This window comes from Cricetulus griseus, assembly GCF_003668045.3.
Source record: "Cricetulus griseus strain 17A/GY chromosome 1 unlocalized genomic scaffold, alternate assembly CriGri-PICRH-1.0 chr1_1, whole genome shotgun sequence".
NCBI classification, from domain to species: Eukaryota; Metazoa; Chordata; class Mammalia; order Rodentia; family Cricetidae; genus Cricetulus; species Cricetulus griseus.
Genome location: NW_023276807.1, coordinates 253,174,472 through 253,200,946, shown reverse-complemented (window position 1 = coordinate 253,200,946; position 26,475 = coordinate 253,174,472). Strand labels below are relative to the sequence as shown.

Below are 26,475 nucleotides of genomic sequence, written 5' to 3'. Positions count from 1 at the left end.
CTAAGACTGCATAGGTTGACTAAAGTCGAGAGAGGAAAGTAGGAAAAAAGAGCACCAATTACTAAAGCCTAGAGAGCTGGCCTATTCGAAACAAGCTGAGACCACTGAAAAAGGAGAGCCAGGAACACGACTAAAAACTGGGAGAGTGTGTGGTAGCCAAATGAAGCGAGTATTTCAAAGGCAGGATGTGTTCCTGTCCATCAGTGCTTCCTCTAGGCCTAAGTAGACGGTGGCCGGGAACCATGCTTGGACCCAGCGAAGCCTCCATCACAGGTGCTTTGCTGGGTGACTGGAGCAGCAGCCTGGCTGATGTGAGTTTGCTAAAGAACCAGAGAAATGAGACAATGAGCCCAAGTAACCAACCCTTTCAAGGAGTGTCACTGCTACCAGGAAGAGAGAATTGGTCAATGGCAAGAGAAGGGACATCTAGAACATTCTCTCAGGATGGAAACGTCATCAAGAGGAGATTCTATGAGTCTCTTTTTTTCCTTCTGTATTGACATTTGCATTGCTGACAGGCTAGCCATAGCTTGCCAGCTCCTGGCACAGTGGCTGTAAACTCTGCTTTGGTTGTTGTACTTGTTGCCTTCACGCATTCACAGATTTGGGATGGTGATTAACACAGAAACTCAAAACTAGTTGAAGTTCAGAGAATGAGTGACTGTAGCATATGCAGCCACATATGGGACTTCTATGTCACACCCTCTGCCCAAGTCCAAGGGATCATTTCAGAAGAAAGGGTGGGAAGATCTTAAAGAGCTAGAGGCCAGGAAGGACTCAAAGTGTATATCTAGACATGACAGGACTGTTGCACTCATGAGCTCCACAACACCTGTGGTTGCCTGGACAATACCAACATGAGACACTATTCTAGCACAGAATAGGGACTATAGACTATTGATGGCTTTTCTAAAAGAAATAGCCAATTTTCTTTAATGGTGTGACTTGACTGTGAGCAAGTAGACACCCTTGCTCCTATAAGTATATGGATCATACAAACTGAAGACAATGTGTTATTAAGTTGAAAAGAATCAGAAAGGTCAGGAAATTGGGTAACTGGACAGGGAGGAGGTAAGAAGAGGAGATGGAGGTGAATGTGACCAAAACACTATATGAAATTTTCAAAGAATGGATAAAAGTATTTATTTTAAAAAATAATTCATAGGTTGCACCAGGGGAGGTTGATTCTCAGCACTTGGGAGGTAGAGGCAGGAGGATCATGAGTTGCAAATCGGCCTGAGTTCCATATCAAAGTCCCATCAAAATAGGTAAGTAAATACATATTTATAGGCAAGAAAAATTAAAGCCAAATACACTTAAGAATGTTTTGAAAAATTACTGCTATAATTTGACAGTTTTTATTAGAAAATGTGATAAAACAGTTATATACTCCAAACACCATTGTCTAGAGAAAATATAATCATTAAGTGTAGTTGTATGAACTGAGTGGTAAGCAAATACAACCATGCCCTGATCTCAGACCTCGACGTGTGTCTCACTCACATGTCAAAAGTAACTTGCAGATCTGTTTAAAGTTCAGGACCTTGATACAGGATGAAAACCCAAGGCCACCTGGGTGGGTGCAACCTAACCCTGTCACTCTGGGTCTTTACAAAGGAAGGAGGAAGGTCAAAGAGGTTGAAGTTAAGACGCGTGATGGACTCCACCTAATATTGTTAGCTTTGAATATAGACTAAGGAAGCCTTTCTCTATGGAATGCAGACACCCACTAGGACTAGCTCCTGAGTGACAGCCAGAAAATGGGAACAACAGCCTTATGGACACATGGAAAATGTTTTTCCCTGGGGATTTCAGTAAGGGATTTCTGTCACCAGCAACTGGGATGTCAGTCTGGAAAGATTTATACTGAACTCTGACCCACAGAATTGCAATGGGTCAGGAAAGCTTGGCCCACTCTATTAGGCAGCAGCTGAAAACTAACACAAGCTATCTGAGCAGCTCATGTTTCACGGAACATTTTTATTTCATAGAATGACTCAACAGCAAAAAGTCAGTGGCATTTTCTTGAAAAATGAACAAAGTGATCTTGCCTTTTCAAGGAAAAGAACTGCCAGCATTTAGAATCTGGGAAAAAGTTGTTTTGTCACCAGGGGCTTGATGGCTTGCCAGTACTAAAGACTTGAATGGATTGGTTGTTAGATAAACAAGCGTGGTATTTTGATGTTTCAGAAGTCATGACAAGATTTACACAACCCAGTGAGCCTATATTTTCCAAAAATCCAGTGCATAAATTTTGAAGTCATGCATTGTTCAGTGATCTATTTGAAGAGATTAAAAAGAAAGTTTTTCTAAGCAGGAACACCTCCATGTGCAAAGATGGAGAGTGAAGTCTGTGTAGTGTACAGTAGTTAGCATGAGCACCCAGTAAGCCTCCAGATTAGAAACTCTTTTGGGGGCAGCCTGTGGTCATTAAAGAAGTTTCTTGGGTGCAGCATCACGAGAAGAATGAGGTCAGCAAATGTTGACTTAGGCAAATCAACTTGACTGTATCATTTAGATTGAAACTGGGATTGAGAGTCAGGGGAGAAGGGAGACTGTCAACTAGGAGGTATAAGGTCAGGAATGAGGAGTTCATCCCAGCAAAGATTTAATAGCAACATCATGGTTTGTCTTACTCATCAACTCGACTGGATTTAAAATCCAGCAGGCACATCTCTGGCCATACCTAAGTGAGGCAGGAAGGTCTACCCTGAGTGCCGGAAGCACCATTCCAGAAGCTGGGGGCAGGAGCTAAGTAAAAATGAGAAAGCAAGCTAAGTACTAGTTTTCCTTTCTCTTTGCTTCTTCACTGAGGATGCATAGGCAGAGAATTCAGCTTTTAAGGGTGGAGAGTTTTATTGGCACCAACAATAACTACACAGAGACTTATTATTAATTATAAGTGCTCAGCAGATAGCTTATGCTTGTCCCACTAGCTCTTATAACTTTAATTAACCCATATTGCATATCTATGTTTTACCACATGGTGGTACCTCTTCTCAGTGTGACATGTTCATCTCCTGCTTCCTCTGCATCTGGCTGGTGACTTTGTCCAATCTCATCCCTGTGCTTTTTTTTGTCTGCAAGTCCCGCCTAACCTCTACCTGTCTAGCTATTGGCCATTTAGCCTTTTATTAAACCAATGAGAGCAACAAATATTCATAGTATACCTAAAGATTGTACCACAGCAGAAGATGTAAAAATATGTTCCTAAGTATACTATATAAATTGGTACTTGTAGAAATAAGAAGGTAAGGTTGAAAAAGATACCAAATTGGTTTTACACTAACAAAATGCCGTCTATGACCATAACATTAGGACTCACTCTTTAACATATTAAAAATTATAATTTACCCAGTACTTGGGAGGCAGAGGCAGGTGGATCTCTGTGAGTTTGAGACCAGCCTGGTCTGCAAGAGCTAGTTCCAGGACAGCCTCCAAAGCCACAGAGAAACCCTGTCTTGAAAAAACAAAACAAAAAATTTATAATTTATAGCTTTGGAACTTTTATGATAGAAAACTCCAAAATCATAAGACTATTTTATTTTAAAAGTGAAAATGCAATCAATGGATCTTAGCAACTAGAATAATAGTTTTAATGACTTTAATATACTGTTAGACACTATTTTCATGTACTCATTTTACCAATGGAGTTGCCCAGAAATTAGGCTTCTTACTAAGCCACCCAATGTCCGTGTGTGTGTGTGTGTGTGTGTGTGTGTGTGTGTGTGTGTGTGTGTGTGTGTGTGTGTGTAAATTGGAACATTAAAATGCTAGATGGGCATTGTGGAGCACACCGTTAATCGCAGTACTTGGAAGGCAGATGGAACACTGAGTTAGACGCCGGGTCTGCGTCTCAAGTTCCAAGCTACCTGGGATTATATAATGAGACCTTGTCTCAAAGAGAGACAGAGACGCAGAGAGAGATAGAGAGACAAACACAGAGAGACAGAGCTGGAGACAAAGACCGAGATAGGAAAAAGGAAAGACATGGAAGTTGTATAATTTATAATTTATGCTTCAGCGTGCTGTGACTGGACTTGACATATCAGTGACATCATGCTTGAGTAGTCCTGGAGTAAGTGGCAATCTGTGTGGCTTGTCTGTTTGAGGACAGACCTGCAGCCTGTAGGATAGTACAGTGTTGTTTACATTGCATAATAATCTCAACTGGGCCTTCATGTTCGTGTTGGACCTTTTGGTTCCTATTGACTTTTAGAGCCATTTTGAAACCTACATTCAAGGGAATTTCTGGGATAGTTTCTCCTAGGAACAAGTATGAGGTTGGTAGAGAATCAAAAAGCAATTTGTGTGTCAGTCTTCTATAGACTTGAAGAATAAAGTCTATAAAAGCAAGCAGATAGTCATGGCTATCACTTGCACAGCTCCAGCTGTGAAAAAGTGTGTATTTCTTGGAGAGAATTGGTGGCATATTTTGACACTCAACTGTGTCTCTTTGGTGTAGGCTTTCTTTCCTGTTACTGTTTTTGAGATTCATTTAGCAAATGACTGGGAGATGGAGAACCCCACTGTGTCACAATGAAAGCATGGGACCCCTACTAGGAGTTGGACAGAAAATTTATGTTACATATAGTGCAGGCTGTCTGTGAAGACAGATGTCTATAATGCATACCTCAGATGATTGAAATGAAAAGCTATAGGCAATGACAGGTGACTCTCTGCTGCTCAGAAAATTCTTCTGACAAGAGAAATGCTGCCTACAAATAGGATGATGCTTCCTGTATCTGGCCTGCTGGAATGAATTGAATCTGTGTTTCCTATGCTGAAAAGCAATTATGAAATTTAAATTATTACCTCCATTACTTCCTTGTGTTCTGTGAGCCCACACTATAACAGAAACACATTGCACAGTGATGTACACTCTAAGTGGGTGTCGATTGCCCTTATTGCTGCCCCTGTAGCAATGTGGAAGTTACTGGAAGAGCATCAGACTAATGCTCCCCTCAGTGATGGCTGTGAATGTAGCTTGCTAGTGGTACCATCTGAAGTACTCGGCTGTTTTTGAGTAATAAGAATAGTCCTATGATTGTCTTTCAAGGTTTGTCTTTGTGTTTATTTCTTTAATTAGAGAAAGCTTGTCTTATTAATTAGTTTGTTGGTAATTTCATACATGTATACAGTGTGTTCTGGTTGCTCTCACCTCTCCTGCTCTTATCCCTCACCCTTGTAAGTGCCCCCTTTCCTACAGGTCTCCATGATCAGGTCTGTTCTAGTTGCTTTTCTGTGGATGTGTTAAAATGTTCTGATAAAAAGAAAAGATCAATAGAGGAGAGGTTTACTTGGCTCTCAGTTCTGGGTTGCAGCCCATTGCAGCAGGGGCCTGTGACTGTTGCTCACACCACATTCACAGTCAGGAGTGCAGGGAAACAAATGCCCACATTGCTGTCTGTGGCTGTCTGCTTCCTCTCACCTAGGCTTCAGCCTTCCTCTGTAGTTCAGGGACTGGAACCGCTCATAATGGGCTAGCTCTTCTCACATCAGTGTCCACAGGCTACACTGGTCCTGGCAGCCTGATTCAGGCTCTGCCTAGATCAGTGTTTCTCAACCTGTGGGTCTCGACCCCTTTGGGGGGTCAAACAATCCTTTCACAGAGGTTACATATCTGATATCCTGCATATCAGATATTTATATTGCAATTCATAACAGTGGCAGATTTACAGTTATGGAGTAGCAGTGAAAATAATTTTATAGTTGGGATCACCACAACACGAGAAACTATATTAAAGGGTCGAAGCAGCAGGAAGGTTGAGAACCACTGTCTTAGACACTTCTATGTTTTGGAAAGTTGACATTGAAAACGATACAACACAATGTCTTTTTACTTGGTTTTTGTGACCTACTGAGTTTAACTGGGATGATGGGAGTCATGATGGCTTTGGGACTATTCAGTGAACCTGGTGGGCTCACTAGAGGTACAATCTGAAGATGAGGATTCTGCTCCTCCCAGAATACATTACTGCCAAGAAATTCATCAGGGAGGGGTAAGATCCCATAAGCCCAATTGGGATTTTTTTTTTAAGTACCCAGTAAAATCTACTTTTACTTAGCACACATTTCTGTGCCCTTGGCCTGATTGCTTTCTTTTTTAGGGTCATTCTGTGGCTTAGTCATTTGTTTTCCATCACCTGTTTTTCTTGTTGAAGAGCACTGACTGATGCTTTCTCTGCAATGCATCACTGGCAATAATGACAAGAACACAACTTGTTCCTGATGCCTCTTCTCCCTTCTTTGGAGATAGAATTTTAAACTTGGTATGTTGGTGTCTAGAGCCAGGACTATACTTCTTAGCTATTCCTTTGCCAGAAGTCCCTCTTGTTCTGGTCAATGGGGTATAAATGCATTTATTGTGCACCATTTCCTTAAGAAACTTTACTTAAGAGAATGCACATGGTATGTGTGCTGGCCTGTGGGTTCTTGTGTATTATTTGTGTGTATATGTATGCATGTGTATGTGCGTGTCTGTTTACGTACATATGTGTTCATGTACATGTATGTGCGTGTGTATGTTTAAGGGAGTGATGCCCCTTTTTCTCCTTCTTTTTTTTCTCTTTGTGTCCTATAGCCCAGAGTATAGTTGCCACTATTTAAGATCAAATGATTGGAGTCCCCAGGTTAGATCAGCAAAATAGAAGGAACCTGATCTTCAGTATTTAAGGACAATAAATAATACCAGACAGCCCTATGCCTTTAACTACACTTTCATTAAGAAATATTAACTAAAAATGCATTTATGATGAGTGTGTGTGGGTCTCTCTCTCTCTCTCTCTCTCTCTCTCTGTGTGTGTGTGTGTGTGTGTGCACATTTGCATGTGTGTGCACATGCTTTTGCAGGGAGACCCAGAAAGGCCCACCCAGTGCCCACCTTTTGTCACTCTCTGCCTTTTCCTTTGAGGAATAGCTCTCCCTGAACCTGCCGGTCATGTTTAGGCCAGGCTGGAAGGATCTGGGGTCTAGGTGTTTGTTAAGAGGATGCTGGGTCTGAGCTCTGGTCCTCATGATTGAAGGGGAGGCACTCCTAACTGTCAAGCCATCTTCCCACACCCAGCTCCATCCTCCTCAGCTGTGTTTTAAGTGAGAGGAACATAACTTTGTGTTGTATAATCAGTTACTGGTTTTGGTTTTAATCAAGATTGATGCATCCAGCGCTGATCATTGAATTCTACAGATGTATGGAACACTGATAGTTTCTTAACAGATATATTAATGTCTATACTCACAAATTCGTGTTATTAGCTACAACTCTTAGGCAAGAGTGGAAACCATCATTTGAAGGAATCCTGGAGTGGCCAGGATTGCAGGAGGCCATGAGCTCATCAGCTACCCCTCTCAGGATGTCTTTATCTGACACTCAGGGACTTGACCCTACAGGGACTACCTCATTTCACTTTGTCTTTTATCTCTCTTTTCTTCTTGGTTTCATTTCATATTACTGCAGACTTTCTCCGGGCAAAGCATTTGGACACCTGTAGCACCCAGCTAACTTGACAGCAGGAGTCCTGAAGGGGAAAATAACTGTGTGCCAGCTTCTATTATGATAACATTAGGGACATCTCAAACTGACCTGGATGGATGGGACTGCATGACCTCAAACCTGTCACCAGAATGGCTTCCTTTATGCCCGTCTGTAGCTACATCATGAGGGGTACAGATTGGACTGGGGAGGGGACAAAGACTGGCAGTATCCACAGAAGCGTTTGTTGTAAATTACAGAGTGAATGCTATTTAGACCTTAAAGCCATATCTATCACAGCTAAATCATTCACAAAGTAGTTCACATGTAAACAATTGAGCTCCTACTTTGATTTGATTTGTTTTCTGACTTGAAGTTGCTCAGGTACATCTGCTGTTTAAGAATGATGATGAAACTGAATTCTGTCCATGGCATTACATTGTACACATTCATTATTAGTGAGCAGATTTTACCAGTTTCTTTTATCTCAAATCATGTTGACCGCAATGTTAACACTGAAGCACTGGCTTCATTAACCCTTGGAGATATTCAGGTGTTAAATTAACCCTTTCTCTGTGTGTGTGCATGTGTGCATGTGTGCAGGTGTGCAGGTGCCTGGAGAGGCCAGGTGTTGATGTCAGAATAGGCTAGCTGGCTAATGAGCCTGTAGTCACCCATGTCTCAGTCTCTCTAGTGCTGGGATTACAGATAGGCACTTTGATCCCTGGCTTTTGAGTGGGTGCTGGGGATCTGAACTTGGGTCCTCATGCAAACACTTACTCACCATGTCATTTCTCCAACCTAAGGCTACTGTATTCTTAAAAATATGTTAGTGTCACAAATTTGATTTATTTATTTATTTATTTATTTATTTATTTATTTATTTATTTAAGGTTGTTTGAGACAGGGTCCCTCTGTGTAACAGGGTCCTGGCTGTCCTAGAACTCATTTACTGACAATAGCTGCATCAGACACACTTCGCTATGACTCCTGTTGTTTCCGGGGTGGGATGGGGTGGGGTGGGGGGTAAGTCTGCTGTGAGGGTTGGAGCAGGGTCAGTTAGAGCTCTGGTATGAATAGACTGTGGGGACCAGCATTTTGCTGTCACTCATGATATGTGCCAGCGTGGGTCAGAGAGCAGGCATCTAGCTGCTATTTCTTCTGGCCTATTTTTGGAGAGAGGCAATTATGTGTTTTCTTTTTATCTTTGGATGGTATGAAGTTAGGATTGTTTTGTATTTCTTCTTGGAAGAAGAGGGACATAGGCACCTTTAGTGATTAATGATAATGTTTGCAAGCAACTGAAGTCTCTGGAAAAAAATGATCAAGGATGTTGTCTATTACTTTGTTTACAATGTGAAAGATTGTTGTGCTGTTATTAATATCTGAAGCAATATGGAATGCCAGGACAGAAATAGGTTTCTGAGAAATGTGCGGCGTTTTTGTTTCCTGATACTATTACAACTCTATCTATGATCTAGTGGACTCGTGGTGTCCAGATCCTCTGGGCTTAGTGCTCGCCCCTGGCCTCCATTCCATTGCACAACCCTGTCTTGCTTAAAGCCTCCTCGCTTCTGGAGTTCAGACATTTCATGAGTTGACATTTATTAACCTTCCCTCTTTGATAGTTTGTCTAGAAGGCTTCATATTTTCATATATCCTGATAAAATACCAAGACATATTTTATTACATTTATTATGTTCTCTTTGAACATATTTAACAGGTTCAAAGTTATTAAATCCTGATGTTAAAATACCTTTTTCAAAGTAAACTTATTTTAATTAACTTGCTAATTTTATTGCCACACTTAATTAAATATTCAAATCTTCAGTTACTTTACTTCCAAGTGGTTGATATTTATGAGCCTGAAATAAGAGCAGTGGTAATAATTTTATAAACTATCATTTTTTTTCAGCATTATTCTTTTGTTAATTATATTACACTAATTCATGTGAGAAAGCTCCCCCTTGTGGTCATTACAGTAAATGCAGGTAGTATTAAACAGAATTAAGTTAATAAAATCAACCATTAGGTTGATTCACTGTGTTTTGGGTGGGTTGTGGGGATACACAGCATTCAGAACCATGGATCTCACAGTGCCATTATACACAACAGCAATTTAGGGTGTTTCAAGGTACCATACTCTGTGTTACTACAATTAGATCAAAGATTAACTTTGAGTACATGTGTATAAGTTTTACTTTCATGTTTCAACGCCTTTGTTTTTCATTTGGCTTTTAAAAATTGTATATACATAAGGAAAGATATAGAGACTTGTTTTTCATAAGTGACGCAAATACTTGATAACCAGACATTTTTGGTAAGATACAAAATGTTCTCTTCTTTTAAATCCATGCAGACTCTTTCCAAATATATATTTGTTATATTAATCTTCACTGTCAACTGAACAGGATTTGGAGTCACCTAGGAGACACACCTTTGGGCCTGTCTGTGGGAGTGTTTCCAAGAGATTTAACTGAGGAGGGAAGAGCTACCCTGAACGTGGGTGGTGCCATTCCGTGGCTGCGGTTCCAGATCAAAGGAGAAAGCAAGCAAGAGAAATTCATTTTTTTTCTGTTTCTTACTGACTGCAGATTGCAATGGGATTAGATACCTCATGTTTCTGCCTCCCTGACTTCCCTTCTGTGATTGACTATACACCTTCAAACTCTGAACCAAAACAAACTCTTTGTTCAGTAGCTTTGGGTAGATAATTTGCTATAACAACAAGGAAGGCAACCGTTACAAGACTCCTTAGAATAGCTTCAGCCTGAGCTGGGAATGTAGTTTATTTGCATGACTTCGTTTAATGTTGCAGATTCCTGTTTTCTATTTCCCGATTACCAGGTTTCGCCTAAGATATTTAAGCTCTCTGGTGGAAGCTTTGATTCAGCCACAATTGCCTCTGCGAGACCTCAGGAAGAGTAGCCGTAAGATGCCAAGACAACTTTGCCTCGCAACTTAGCGTAAAATCACTTTGCATTAAATATAATGTCTCCCATTCAGTGCTCTGTTGGGTCTTCCTTTCTGTCCTCAGCTCTGCTCCTGAGCTTGCCTTCTGATTTACAGGAGAGTGAAGGAGTGGAAGGAGGAAGCCTGCCACCATCACCCCCACATCTGCCCACACTGGGCGCTTGCAGTTCCCCTTCCCATTTACCGAACTGTTCAGGCTTCAGCTGTGTTGTCTCTTCCCCTTTGCCCACCTGAGGTCACTGCTCCTGCAATTCTGCCGTCTTTTTCTAGCTCACCAGTTTCCCATTACCACTGGGCATTCTTCATTGGATGCCGTCATGTAAAAGCTTTTATTATAATGTTCTTTTAGGTTTATTTTATTATTTTTATGGGTATTGTTAGTGTTTTGCCTGCATGTATGTCGGTGTACCAAGTGTGTGCCTAGTGCATGAGAGAATCAGATTGGAACTGGAGTTACAGATGGTTGTGAGCCACCATGTAGGTGCTTGGAAAAGGTCCTCTCAAAGGGCAACAAGTAACAGCTGAGCCAGCTCTCCAGCCACCATCATTTTATTTTTCTATCTCTCTGGCCTTAATAGTTTTTCTTTCCCTGTTGCTACAGGCTTCATTCCTGGTATTGTCTTTTGGCAGTTTGTCTAGGAAAGGTTTTGCCTACAGCCCACAGAAGTGTGTGTGTGTGTGTGTGTGTGTGTGTGTGTGTGTGTGCGTGTGTTTGAGTGTGTGTGTGTGAGTGAGTGTGTGTGAGTGAGTGTGTGTTGTGAGTGTGTGTGTGTGTGTGTGTGTGTGTGTGTGTGTGTGTGTGTATGCTCGCTCATGTGTGCTTTTGCTCACCAAAGCCATCTATGATGCCACATTGCTATTCTGCTATTACTGACTTCAGGGTCCTTTTCTCAGGTGCTTTTATTCCTGGTTCTTGCTGCATTTTCCTGCGTTTACTTCTCTCCATCTTCCTCACTGTAGACTTTTTGAGACTGCAGGCTGGTAGGGAGACTGGGGTATTTTCCTCTGTGTGCCTCACTTACCTTATTTCTGTTTCCCTCTGTCATCCACACAAAACCTTTTTCTTTTTAAACAGTGTAGAAGTGAGTGGGCGTGTGTGTGTGTGTGTGTGTGTGTGTGTGTGTGTGTGTGTGTGTGTGTGTAGGTTGGTCCTCTTGTTCACTGCTGAGTACGTCAGACTAGCTGGCCTTGAAGTCTTCTGGGAGCTTGTCTCTGCCTCCCATCTTGTGGGAATCCTTGGGATTACAAATATGTGCTCTCCTGGTTGACTTTACGTGGTTTCTGGGCTTCTAAACTCAGGCTCTTGTTCTTTCACAGCAAGCCTTCTACCCACTGAGCCATCTGCCCAGCCACTATGCAAAGTCTCCTGATGAAACCATCTAATCCTACAGCTTTAAAGGCTATCTTCATGGTAATAGCTTCAAGTTTTCGGTGTCCGTTCTGCTCTCCGCCCTGAGCGACTGCTGACACTGCCCTTGGATGTCTATGCGAATCGCAATTTATAGCCCAAACCAAGCTGCTTATGCCCTCTGCTGCCCCTTCCAGCCTGGTGCACTGCCGCTGTTTCTCCGATTCCTCTGTCTCCCAAAGATGCAGTTATCATGACCTCTCTGTCTCCTGTTCCCCACCTCGGGGCCATCAAAACCCACACTGTACCTTTAAAATTCTATGGAGATGCTGGCCACTGCTTGCCACCTTCCTCATGGTTGCTGGTGTGTGAGCCATTGGTAACTACTCCTAGGTCAGCATAGATGTCTGTATCCCACGCAGTAGCCAAAGGGGTCTTTTGAAAAATATAACCTAGACCATGTCATTTCTCCACTCAGAATTTCCACACTAAGAATAAAAGCTAAAGTCCTTTCAAGGCCTGTATGATGCCAATCTCTGTGTCCCCACAATTACCTCAGTCACCAGGTTCATAATCCCTGCTCATTCACTCATCCCAGCCACACAGGTTTCTGCAATTCCCTGGACATACCAGGGAAGTGTGTGGCTTCGAACCTTGGACTTGATGTTTTCGATGTCTGGAATGTGCCTCCCCCAGATATCTCTAGGAATAAGGTCTTTACTGGCCATGACTTTTGCTCTGAGTCTTACAGAGAGTCCTTTCTTTAAAATTGGGAGTGGTTTTATACGGATTTCTTTTCCTTCCAACTTTTCCTCATTCCTTGAATTAGTCTTTTCCTCCTTGGAGCTTTTCACTCTCTAAAATCCTCAAAAGTCTACTTACCTTGCATAGTAATTTTTTCTTCCCATCTCTCTCACCTCTCCCATTTCTTGAAGGCCAGGATGCTGATATGGCTTCCTTCATTTTCCTATATAGCACAATGCAGAATTAAGCTTTAATTAAACATTATGGACTATTTTACTGTCTCAACATGTTCAGGCATTTGCACACACCCTATTCAAACTTCCCAGCTTACCTCAGAGATGAGCGTTGTGATTTACACTTTCCAGATGAAAAACTCAGCAGGTGTAGACCCTTCTGTGGGCAGCAGCAGGTATTGGAATGGGGCTGCCACTGAGGGCCATGTTCATGCTCTCTGTCTTTCTACTGTGCCACATAATGAACTGCATCTGTTTCAAAACAATGGTCGGTTTGTGATGGAGAATATGACAAGTGACATTTTCCTTCTGACCTCTTGTCACCCACCTTACCCTGTGTCCTGTTGTCTTTCCCTCCATCATGGAGCACCACCACTTCTAGTGGGATCAATTATTAATCAAAGCACGTGATTCCCCAATATTTCCTGTGAGTTACTCTTGTGTATGGTCTATGCTTCTGCAATTTGTAATGGTCATAGGCTAAGAAGATACACCTTGGGTCTGGAGCGATGACTCAGTAGTTAAGAGCTCTTGCAGAGAATCGGAGTTCGGTTCCCAGTGTTTACATCAGGCGGCTCACAACCACCTGTGTATCTCCATCTCCGAGGGCTCTGATGTCCCTTTCTGACCTCTGGTGGCACTCACATGCATGTGTACATGCACAAACACGTAAGTAAAGATAAATTAGAACATTAAATTTCCCATGGAAGGAAGAAATTCAATGCTATGAGCAGTAAGACAGAACGGGGGAGGGGAGAACTTAGTGACAAGATTAAAGGAACCTGTCTCAGGGAAAGAGCAGTGAGGGAAAAGCTGGGGTGTTACTAGGGCTTGGAGCAAAGCAGCTGGGGGTTGCTAAGAACTGAAGCAACCCTGGCCTATCAGGAAAGCATCTTGGCTCACAGCCCAGAGATCAAAACCCAATCTGCTCATAGGAGTCTGGTTCAAGTCACAGAGCTACTGTGCTCTGCTTTCTTTGGCCTGGAATAGACTCCTTTAATCTCATTATCTTCTTTATTGCTTTAACTTTTGATGGAAGACATTTGTTTTGAAACAAGATGGGCAGACTAGCGACTTCTCAAGGGCACCCAGAGCTTTACAATCTTATTATATTAAAGTCACTCTATTACTCTAGTCTCTTTTGCATCTGGACCCACCCAAAACAAACTTTATCTTACTGTGGAACATTTACTTGGGAACAATAACTTAGGCCCTTTAAATCAAATGCAAAGAATCTGAAGGACTTGTGGGAAAAAGTTAGAAGTGAGGCTGTGTGTTAGAGCATGTTTGTAGTCCCCGCTACTTGGGAGGCTGTGTGTAGTGGATTGCATGAGCTTCAAAATTCAAGATCATCCTGGGCTGCACGGAATATGTCATCTTAAACTGTGATGATGAAGTTTTTAGACAGCCCCATCTCACACCACCGTATGAACTGGATTTGTGGCCAAGGCAACGGTGTCTGGAAAAGCAGCTTAGGGTGTACTTCCCTGATATAAACAACACACTTCATGGTGTGCACACCTCCAATTGTCCTCCATGGTTTGATGATGCCATTTCTTTTTCTTTATTTTTTTTTTAATTTAAATTAGAGTTTGTGTATATTAGTGCTAGTGCCTGCAGAGGTCAGAAGAGGGCATCAGATCTCCTGGAGCTGGAGTTACTGGTGGCTGTGAGTCACCATGAGTGGGTGTTGGGAACCAAATTCAGTTCTCTGTGTGAGCAAATGTGTTCCTCATCACACAGCCATCTTTCCCACTCTTAGAATCTTGTTTCTTAGTCAGAGCAGAATTACAAAGGACTACCCTTCCTCCAAGGGCATACATTATTCACAAGACGGACTCCATATTCTTTCTATGTGGATGAGACTACTTTGAACTGTAATTCTCAGTTGAAGGCTCCTTTCACGTGTTCTGTAATATTTTCCCTCATTTTTTTATGTTTTTCTTTTATTTCAATACTGCTGTACCTACTTGTAGCTATTAGAAAAAGATTAATAATGAACCAATTAGCTAGGATTGCACCAACTGTAAAGAAGGACCTAATTCATCTTTTAGAACATTATTTTAGGAAGCGTACTCTTACATTCCTGTTTGCATCCCTTTAACAATATTTACTAATGGGCATCTGAGCCCTGTTAGGAAAGTGACCTCATACTACAAATTAAATCTTCTCTTATCTGCACAGTTGGTAAATGTTAGACACATGATTAAAGAGCAGAAGAAAAGGGAGAGATATACACAATAAAGCATTTCTTCTTTTTTAAAAAAGCCAAAGTTTTGGTGCCTTCATTGGTAGCATGCTGTGCATTTTCCTGACTATGGACTCAGGAAATACTCCACTTTTGAAGCAATTATGGCTGGGAAGTCTTCGCATCGGCCACACAGTGACAATGTGTACTTAACACCACCACCAAGACTGCGGCTAGCTTGCTTGGAAGGAGAGAAGGATAGGAAGGGAAAGCTGGGGAGGCCCCTGGTCTCGCACACTCCATGTGTCTATGAGGATGTCAGTGTCTGCTGGCTTCCTGATTGAAGGTATCTTTCCTTAGTGCTTTTTGCACTCCAGGGTTTTACCTTGGGTTTTCTTAACCCATTAGAACAGTGATTCTAAATCCATGGGTTGTGACCCCAATTGACAAGCCTCTATCTCCAAAAATATTTACATTATGATTAGTAGCAGTAGCGAAATTATAGTTATAATGTAGCAATGAAGATAATTTTATGGTTGAGGGGGTCATGACAACATGAGGAACTGCATTTAAGAGTCACATAATTTTAAGGTTGAGGGCCACTGCTTTAGGAATGTATGGTATTGGTAGATTTGGTGTTCTTTTGAGTTAGGCAAATTGTAGTTTGAAAGTACAAATATTTTTAATATGTTAAATAATATTGCTTAGTTGATGATAAATAGCAACATGACATTAAAGGAGCTGTGGTGATGGGGGACCTGGAGGGATCTAGAGTGTGCACTGTTTTATGTCTGAATCTTAGTACTGGGATCTGTTGTTTTATTGAGTCCCAGGGGCGGAACAACAAAATACCAGCTAGAGGTGGCACTGTTGCTTTTTCTGCATGGAACAAGACATTTAAAGAAGCTTCCTTCACTGTATCGCCCAGTAAATTATCATGCATTTCTGGAAGTGAAAAATCCCAACAATGTAGGCCTTTTCTGACAAATTTTAAGATGATAGAAGTTTTCTTTTTCTTCTATTATGTCTAAGTGAACCCTGAGCATCAGGCACCTTCCATTCTTGAGGCAACAAGGGTTTGCAGAGGCAAAAGAACTCTCCAGTGGAACTGAGCAAAGCATCCGCGGAGCTGGCTGTGGAATATAAACTTCCTAGTGTCTAGCTGGTTGGCATCTTTTCCGGTTTTGTTTCTGTTAGAGAGTAAATGTTGCCCAGAATAAAAGCGACGTCTTGAGTTAACTCTAAGTCTGAATCAGGCTGTGTGGGCTGCAGGCTGCGTCTGAGCAGTGGAGGTATTTGTTGCCAGAACACAAATAGCCAGGATGCACAACTGGAGTGGATATGGTGGGGTGCAATGCAGCACTTGGGGGTGCTCTGGAAATATATTGGCACTTCCCACTCTGGTGAGCAATCAGCAGAGGGAGAAGCTATGGTTCCTCATTTTTGAGGGGGCCATAGCTCCTGAATATAAGTAGCAGTGTGTGCGTGCATGTGTGCACACTTGACAGTGTTCATTTAAGTGTTGAGCCCAAGCTTTTCCCATCAACTACAGAGAATTCTGGTAAGACACAAACTACTGCAGCTTACATCTTTTGTCAAATAAAAACTCACGTGTCAGTATGCAGGAAAGAGATGGAGACGTAACGCACACACAGAGGGCCCATAGTTATTCAGCAGTATTCATAATTGCACAGATAGATACATACCATTTAGCGCTGTGCTATGGGATAGCATTATTATTTCTATTAAAACAGGTCTGTGCCAGTATTGGAGAAAGACTTTATTTCTATTACAATGTTTCTGGTGGATCCCATAAGCAAATGCCAAAAAGGAACGTGTGTGTGTATGCATGTGTGTGTATGTGTATGTTTATATATGTGTACATATGTGTGTATTTGTGTGTGTATGTTTGTATGTGTGTATGTATGTGTGTGTAATATACATATGTGTTTGTGTGTATATGTGTTTCTGTGTTTCTCTGATAGCATTTCTCTAGTGTGTGATTATCTTCACAGTAATGGTAATGGACAGTGTGCCCTTTCTCGTGCACAGTGGGTGTGCAGGCAGGGGCTGTGGGTTGCTTGATTTGCTTCTCCTTGTCTTTCACATAAGGAGAGGCATACACAGAGCTGGATCTCCTCAGCTAGGTTTTGTGGTTAGCATCTGTGGCTTGGGTCACTGAAGCTGTGGTGACTCATAGTCTGAGAGGAGATATTAAAGGCAATTGGAATGGGTTTTATGGTGTAAACATGTTAAATTACTGGAAGGTTAAATTACCCACTCAGTTTAGAATTCAGGATGACAGCCGCTGCCAATGTAAATGGAGCCATTGACCGTATTTTACCGTTCAGCCACTGGTTAGGCTTTCATGAAGAGGTCTCCATTCTCCATCCAGCAACAAAGAAATGTCAAATAAACAGCCCAGAGGACTTGACAGAAAGTAGCGAGGAGCTGGCTGTATGAAGTCTCACTTGTGAAATGTAACTCGGATGCTGTACCTGAATCATTTTCATGGTAGTTATGAAAAAAATGGTGAAAAATTTCCTCCAGGAGGCTGGAGAGATGGCTTAGCAGTTAAGAGCACTTGCTGTTTTTGGAGAAGACTCAGGTATGGTTCCCACCACATACTTGGTGGACATTTGGCTCCGTCTAAGAAGTTGTCTAATGGTTTTCTGAAGTCCTGTGTCCTTAAACATTCCCGCAAAAGGTGCCTGAGCATTGCCACTCCCCATCCACTTAGTCCTTCAGGTGTCGCCGTCTCCAGTCACACCCTGTCTTGGTGGTTTTAGTTTGCTGATGAGAGCATCTGGTTTTTATATCATTGTTGGAACTGCAGTTCCTTCCAGCAGAGGTGCACTGAAACTTTTGCCTGTGAATGTATGGAAGGTTCTGTGACCTCATGTTTTGTGTCGGACAAACTGGTACTTTGGTTGTTGGTTTTGAGATAGCGTCTCACTCTATAGCCCAGGTTGGCCCCCAACTCCTCATAGCCACCCCTCCAGCTTCAGCCTGCCACCCAGGGCTTACAGGTATGAGTCACTTTCCCTGACTGACACTGCTATAGTGAAAGGGGGAACATATGATACTCTCATTAAATTTCAATTTCACCTGGCAGCAGTCTGCACCAGAGTAGGGCCGCTTCACCAGCTCTATCTCCTGTAGGCACCGCAGAGCGTCCTGCCGTTCTGTCATTCGGGATGAAAATCTGTTCTGGGCTCCCAGCAGGTCAGGTAAACAGAAACGATCGCAGGACATGCCACTAAATGGAGGACCTCAATTGTTTCCCTAGGTTCCAGATGTCATCAGCAGCATCCGGCAACTTTCCAAGGCTGCCCTGAAGGAGGACTCCAAACCCAGCAAAGATAACGAGGATGCCTTCTATAACTCTCAGAAGTTTGAAGTGCTCTACTGCGGGAGGGTGACCGTCACCCATAAGAAGGCGCCCTCCAGCCTCATTGATGACTGCAAGGAGAAGTTCAGCCTGCATGAGCAGCAGCGCCTGAGGCTGCAGGGCGAGAAAGGTGGTGACCCTGGGGACGAGCTGGGTATCTTAGAGGCTGCATCTCCTGTGTCCCCAGATGACAACCTGCCTGAGAAGGCAGATGGTGCCGTCAACAGCCACCGTGCCCTGCCCTCCCTGGCCAGCCTCCCCACCCAGGCCAGCCAACCCGCACCCCCGACCAGCCCTCGGGTTGGCTTCCCGGAGAGGATTTTGGAAGACTGTGGCTTTGATGAGCAGCAGGAGTTCCGGTCACGGTGCAGCAGCGTCACAGGCGTCCTGCAGAAGAAGGTTCATGAGAACAGCCAGAAACCACAGCCAAGAAGGAGGCATGCAAGCGCGCCCAGTCACGTGCAGCCCTCGGATTCGGAGAAGAACAGGACCATGCTCTTCCAGGTAGCCCGGCAGGGTGATTTTAGCCTGTAGCTTCTTAAGATGCTGAGCAGCTATAGCTAGCTCCTCCCTAGTAGCAGGTGTGTGCCTGTGTGCATTTGTACATGTGTGTTGCCCACATGTGCCCGGGTGTATGTGGAGGCCAGAGGCCAACCTTTGGGGACCAGTTCCTTAGGCATCATCTACCTTGTTTTGTTTTGAGGCAGGGTCTCTTATTGGTCTGCAATTCTGGAAGTATGGAAGGCTGATTGGCTGGCAGAATCCGAGGTATTCACATCTCTTCTTCCCAGCATTGGCTATACTAGCACTCGACTGTGCCCTGCTTTTAAAAATACAAAACAAAACTGGGCTCTGGGAATTGAGGGCCTCTTGCTTGTAGTTGAGGGACTAAGCCATCTGCCCTGTAGTCCCGTCTCCATCTGCCAGCCTTCTCTTTCTGCTCATTCCGGTAGCCACAGTCAACACTTCTGCTCTTCAGATTTTCTCCTTCAAAAGCAGAAGAATCAGATGGAGGACAGACATGTCATGGACCACAGGGAGGCAGAGAGAATGCAAGACTTCTCTTAGAATCTGCCGCAAGTCATGTGACAGAGCCTAGGTGTCCATCTCCAGCATCTGGCTTGGGTTGATTATCAAATGCGTTCTTCAGTAACGCTACAGAGTCTTAGTGATGATTGTAAGGCGTGAATCTTGGAAAGCAGGCTTTGGCATGGGGCAGAGCAGAGAGAGAGAGAGAGAGAGAGAGAGAGACACAGAGAGAGACACACAGAGAGACACAGAGAGAGACACAGAGAGACACAGAGAGAGACAGAGAGAGACAGAGAGAGACAGAGAGTGAGAGAGAGAGCTTGGTTCCAGAGACTTACAGACGTCATTCATACACACACCAATGTACCAGAAATGGAGGAGTAAAGGACACCATTGGCCTGATGATTGACTAGATCGATTATTAATGACTTGCTATAGCTACATTAAATGTAAAAGATATTCCTGCATATGTGAGAGAGAGAAGGGGGGAGAAGAGGGAGTTTATGGTGTGTGCACATATGTCTGAAACTGATGCCAGGACTCATGGCAGCCTAACGTGAAGAAGTTAGGTTTGGCCTCTGTCACTCTCTGCTCTGTTCCTGTGGGGCAGGGCTTTCTCTTGAACCTCGAATTCTTTATCAAGTAGGCTGGAAGACAGCAAGCCTCTTCTATCTCTTCTGTTTGCCTCCCCCCATCCCCCCAGGGGTGACATTACAATGCCTCTAAGACCAATGCTAGCTTGTTAAGTGACTTCTAGGACCTGAGCTCAAGTCCTCATGTGTGCACAGCCAGTGTTCTTGACCACTGAGCCATCTTTTTAGTCCCTCTACAGGATATTGTTTTTTAAATTTAAAATAGTTTAAAATTTACAGGGTTATGGAAACCATCATTTCACTTAAAGAACTGAATATATGATACTGTCCTGGAGGTTTGTAATTAGTCTGCGGCAGATCTGGGGCTTGCATTCTTTGTTTTTGTCATTGTCTTGTCCCATTCCTGTCTGGGTTTGTGGCAGAGTGGCTCTGGTCCTTTGTGAGGTGATGTGTGAAGTCAGTTTCCCCTCTTCTTTGCACTGCCAGACTTGTTCTCTGCTGCTCATAGTTCTTCTTGTTAGCTTTTTGGAATATCTATTTTCCAAAAATTTAACTGAGACCAGTTCTGCATATATCATTCTATTGGCTCTTTTGGTGAGAGCATCTTATTATAACGACTCAAGGAAAGATTGAGTATTAAAAAAGGTTTCTTTGGATTGATTTATTTTATGTATATGAGTGCTTTGCCTGCATATATGTATGTATACCATGATCCCGCCTGATACCTGCTGGGGCTAGAGGAGGGCATCAGATGCCCTGGAACTGGAGTTATGGATGGTTGTGAGCCACCATGTGGTACTAGGAATTAAACCCGAGGCCTCTGCAAGAGCAACAAGTGCTTTAAATTGCTGATCCTGCTCTCCAGCCCCAAGTGGCATATTTTTGAAAATGAAGTCATTTCTTAACTGCTAAAGAGATTTGTATTCTTTGGCTTTCTACAATTTAAGGGTTGCTTAATTTTCTGACCGAGGAAAGAAATGATTTGAGACAGCTGCCTTTAGGTTGAATTATATGGTGGAACACACGTGAAATAGGTTCATCTGGGTCACATTGCTTGAACCACCATTGTTGTATATTTAATTGCTCAGTAAGACTGAGGTCCTCGTGAGCTGAAGTGATTGGAGTACTTTTCTTTCCATTTTAAGGTTGGCCGCTTTGAGATTAACCTCATCAGTCCAGATACCAAATCCGTTGTGCTAGAGAAGAATTTCAAAGATATTTCCTCTTGTTCTCAGGTATGTCATCATGCCCAGTAGGGTATTTGAAGAAACCAATTGTCGCATTCCAAAATTAATCCCACAACAACTGGCTTCCATATATTACATCTTATTATTTTAAAATTAAGTGTTTTTATTTCTCTCTCCCTCTCTTTCATCTCATCTCCTCCCCACTTTCCTTCCCCCGAGGAATGGTCCTAGAACTTTTCTTATACCTACTGGCCAGTTGCTCCATCACTGAGCCCAAATTTAAGAGAAACAATGTTTTAAAGAACATGTGCCCCTTATAGTTAAAATGTGTTCACGTGCTTGGCTCTATGGCAACAGAATCTTTCCCAGGAACCCGAGGGTCTGTCACAGCATTTTCCCTACATTTCCCTCAGCTCTTTGTCTTAGTGATGTTTCATCAAATCCCTTCCGCTGGTGGGAGTTTTGTGGTGGTGAATTCTTTTGAAATACCACAGTTAGTATTCCTCAGACTGTTGGGCTGTGGGTCTTGTGGGTGTTACCACGATAAGTATGTTCTTTATCCCACACCAGGGAATAAAAGGAGAAGTAGTTGCCAAAAGAAGAAGTCTGTTGCCAAAAATGGTAAATTTTGATTTCCAAAAAAAAAAACCAATAGAGATAAATGTGTGTAATATAATATTAGTCACAGATTATAGTAATGTTTTAGAGCATCTACCCCAAAGTTTGAGCTACCTGAATATATCGGAAACATGAGGAGAAAATTTGTACCTGCCAGAAAAGGAGGTGTATTTAATTTAATATGTGGAAAGCTTACATATTCAGAGACACTCTGTGGGACTGAGAATTACCTTTTGTTTCTGGCCTGGTAACTTTAAGTACATTCAGGAATGTATTCTTTACAGGGTCCCTTACATCCTGATGTTGAAAAATCAGGCTGGAGAGACAGCTCAGCCATCAAAGACAAAGGGTCACCCTTCTACCCAAGAAAGCCATGTCTTTGTAGTATTTTCTCTTTGAGTTTTGGAGTCATTGTTGCTCTTGTTGTGAGAGAGTTTCTTTTGATGACAAGGATTTTTTTTTGTATGTTTTCTTAGTTGTTTGCTTTAGCTAATACACTTTTATTTTTAACACCTGTAATAGGAAATTTTGAGTGATAAACATTTTCTACTAGAGCAACTTAGAGGCCTTTGAATCCAGGAAGGTTATATTAGGAACTTTGAAATTCCTACTTAAGGAACACAGAAATTTTGTGGGAATATGAACTATTCATTAAATATTCTTGCAGTTGTCTCTTTATTGGGAGGTCCCTGCAAGATCACAAGCCTTGAAGGAGTTGGTGGCTTATGGTGTGAAGACGCCTTGTTTGCTGGGACTTTTGACTCTCATGTATTGAGATGGAGCCCTTAGGTGCTCAGTACGTGACCACTGTGAATAAGCCTGTCCCCGTAGCTGGCCTTGTGCCAAGTGCTGCAGCAAAAGTGATGTGTAACCCAAGTTTAGCTCATACCATACTGGGCTCCAAGGAGCATCGTTGAAGGCAGCACCTCCTACCCCCCTTTCCTAAGCTGCCCAGGGAGCATCCATCAGTGTGCATTGATTATCCCAGGGAATGTAAGCGCACTCAAAGACAAAGAGTAGATCCAAACCAATCATGTGAATGTGAAGGTCCAGTATGGTCTCCTGTCCCTTTTGCTTTTATTGAGGACAAGCTTTGTGCTATGAAGTTATGGTTCAGGAAACAAACAGTCAGCAGCCAGAGGGAACCTGGTGGGATGGCTTCAGTCACAGCCCTTTCGTCCCCTTCTCCTTACCACTCCCACAACTGCCCGGCACCAGATGACAAGGTGGCTGTGTTTAGTTACTGGCCTGCCTTACACCTACAAACCTTTCTATTTTTGAAAGGAAAGTGCTGTCACTGTTTACTGGTCATCAAGGGGTTCAGGAAGTTTTTTGTTTTTTTTTTTTCTTCTGGAAGCATTGTCCACATCTGAAGACCCACTGAGCTAATAAGACCCTGTGAGGTCCCCCACTTAGTCCTAAGCCAGTGATAAAAGCTCTTTCACCAGACTTGTGCAGATGGAGCTTATTTTACAAGACTCACAGTCACAGCCTCAATCCCCTTTGCTTTCCCCACACTTAAAAAACAAAACAAAACAAAGACAGAGTTGATTTCTTTTTTTCATGTTCATTGGGTAGATTGTGTATATTATAACAAGAAAGGACAGGGCCACTACTGATAAAACACTCTTGGAACTATCATAACCATTTTTCACTTCTAGATTCCACACCTTCCTCACAGTTGGTGATGTTATGCTATTTTTGTTGTTTTTTTGTTTTTCGAGATTGGGTTTCTCTGTAGCTTTGGAGCTTGTCCTGGGACTCACTCTGTGTTATGCTATTTTGTATTAAAAAAACAGAAACAGAGCCTCAGAGACAGCAGTCAGCCACTCAGCACCGTCCCTCATTCCCCAGTCAGTAGCTGAGACAAGGCTAAGTGCAGGTCTGACCCTACAGACTCTTGATTGGCATTTATGTGGCGTCAGGCACACTTCGTATTTTCTGTCAATCTAGTTTTCAGATCTCTGTGCTTCTGTATCCAGAGTCAATGTTTACATCTAAAAATTATTTTGAAAACATATTTATTGATTATTAGTGTGTGCTAGGGCACACGTGTAGAAGTCAGAGGATAACTTTGCGGGATTGGTTCTCTCCTCCCACCTTTGTGCAGGCTCCGGGATTTCATTCAGTTTTCCAGGCTTGTGCACCAAGTGCATTTACTGCTGAGCCATGCCATCAACCCCCAACCCCAGTGACTTGTACTTTTTCTGACATTCTTAGCTTCCCATAGACTAGAAAAGGTTTTGTGGTGAATCACTCACTACCGTGCTAGGACAATACATTGAAAACTCATTACAGGCAAACATCGTGTTTCTGCTATAAGAAATAATGGATGATGCTGGCAATGTTTTTTGTTTTTAATAAAAAAGCAAAGGTTGTGAGTGTGGATGTCCTCTTTACCTGCTGCATCAACAGGGCATCCTGTGAGAGTTATGTCCTCTGTCACATGACATTATGCCTTATGTCACATTGCCGTGAAGGAGAAATCGGTGGGGTTAGGCAAGTGTAGAAATCATGTCGCTCTCTACCAGGGGACATTCCCACGAGCACTGCTTGTATTGTGTTTTTTCCTGTCATCTAGGGAATAAAGCATGTTGATCACTTTGGCTTTATCTGTCGGGATTCTGCAGAGCCCGGGCTGAGCCAGTACATCTGTTATGTGTTCCAGTGTGCCAACCAATCTCTGGTAAGTGGGGCTTCCAGTGCTTCTCCAGTGGATCTGCCCATCTTACTCAGTACTCGGTGAGCAAAGAGAAAGGACATCTAGAGAGCTGTTTTTACCCTGGAAGGATGCGTTGAAGTCGAGAGCCACAGACAGACATCATGGCACTTATAAGTGTGTGTGCCCTTGGCTTCAATGGACTTTACTGAGCTACCATGTTTTGTTTGTTTGTTGTTTGTTTGTTTTTGTGAGGGAAGACTAATGACAGAGAAAAGCTGTTATATTTCCTGTTGCTTTGAAGACACTGACAAAGGCCACTGATCTCTTGTTTATTGCTGTGGTGTCACAGATTAGACAATACTTCCATCAGGAGGAGTAAAGAACTGTACCCCCCCCCCCCCCGCCAGTTTCTAATTATCCTGTTTTAAGTTTTCATACACATCATTTATTTATTTTTTATTATTTTATTTTTTTTTTGGAATTTTCAAGTCAGTCTCCTCCTAGCCCTCCTTACCTCTTTCTATTTGAGAAGAACTGTATAAGGCAGGCTTGGAAATACATCTCACCAAGAAATACGTTGACTTTTTTTCTTCTTGAAATAGTTTTCTGTTATTCCACACATGCAGGCTTCTCAGTCATTGTTACACAAACATTCAGATGTGTACATCATCATTACTAGATGCGTTAGTGGAAACTATTCATTTTTGTAATTTTAATATGTGAGTGTGTGCATGTTTGTGCGTGCCAGTGGTTGCATTTGTCTATCTGTGTGCCCAAGTACACGCGTGCCTGTATGAATGGAGGTCGGAGGACAATCCTGAGTGTTATCTTAAGAAACGATGTTCATCTTTTTTGTGCTCACCATTTAGGCTAGGCTGGCTGGCCTGGGAGCTCCAGGGACCCTCCTGTCACCCTCCCCAGCATGGGATGGTAAACACATACTACCACACCAAATATTTTAACATGGATTTTACGGATTTAACTCAGGTTTGTGAGGTAAACACTTTATCAAATGAGCTAAACCCCCGGCCAACCACCACAGTTTTTGTAAACATACAAGCCTGCTATTAGCATTTCCCATATACGATTATTCCAGGCCACAGTGTGCATGCTTCCTGGTGCTTGTTACATTTAAGTCTGACTTCCATGGGCCTGATGAGGACACTGAAATACTTGAAGACCTTCAAGTGAACCGGCACAAAAGCATTTACTATCCCTGTCCTCTGGGGTCTCTAGTTTTTTTTGTTTGTTTGTTTTGTTTTGTTTTGTTTTGTTTTTTAAATCTAGGGAATACGAAATGCCTGTTCTTAGCAATTTGTTATTCTAGAAACTTCCATTTGAGCTTCATTTTCACTCTAGACAATTAATGTTACTTCATTAATATCTACATGTACCTATCCAGGTGTCCCCTTTTAGCTAAATGGAAGCAGGAGTGAACTTTGAGGGAGTTGTCCTTAGCTGACTGTGGTGGAGAGCTGGTGACAGCCCTCACATACCATGCTCACAGTCTTCTCAGTTAGGTCAACTCTTTTTCTTGCTGCCCTTCATGTTTTTGAACTCTAGATGACAGACTGATCACATTGCTCATAAGGGCAGAGGCTATCACAGACCAGGGACAATCAAATGTGTTCATGACATCTCTTTCCCAAGAGGAAGACCTTGGTAAGACCCATTTATTTGGCGTCTTGTTTACAGGGTTTATTTCATTTTTAGCGTTTAGTTGTTTTTTGTTTGTTTTGGAAACTGCTAATGATGATAGAAGATGTGGGGTTCCTGGCCTTTCGACATCCATCCCCTGTCTGGGGCTGCAGAGCATACTGGCTGTGTGCCCTCCTGTCCCATGAGGCAATATCAGGCTCAACTTGGGCCTCATTATTCTTAAAAATAGATCAAAGCTAAGATCTTTTAAGCCCCCACTGTTCGAATTTTATCAGTCAGTTTTTTAATGTGGCACCAGAACTGAAAGTTAGAAGAGAAAGATAATGTGCACTTCCTGTGTAACAGAGGGTAAGCTCAAGCCCTGACAAACAGAACAGAA

The 26,475-nt window shown here is 42.6% G+C and overlaps 1 protein-coding gene across 2 annotated transcripts in view; it reads left to right on the top strand.

The window, feature by feature from the left end:
* Nucleotides 1-26,475, top strand: part of Tbc1d4 (TBC1 domain family member 4) — a 161,423-nt gene that overhangs the window by 80,667 nt on the left and 54,281 nt on the right. For both annotated transcript variants that reach the window (XM_027394000.2, XM_027394001.2), the window contains exons 2-4: nucleotides 18,247-18,852; nucleotides 21,116-21,205; nucleotides 24,357-24,461. In XM_027394000.2, the coding sequence (XP_027249801.1) occupies nucleotides 18,247-18,852; nucleotides 21,116-21,205; nucleotides 24,357-24,461 (801 nt within the window). The remainder of the gene's footprint in view (nucleotides 1-18,246; nucleotides 18,853-21,115; nucleotides 21,206-24,356; nucleotides 24,462-26,475) is intronic.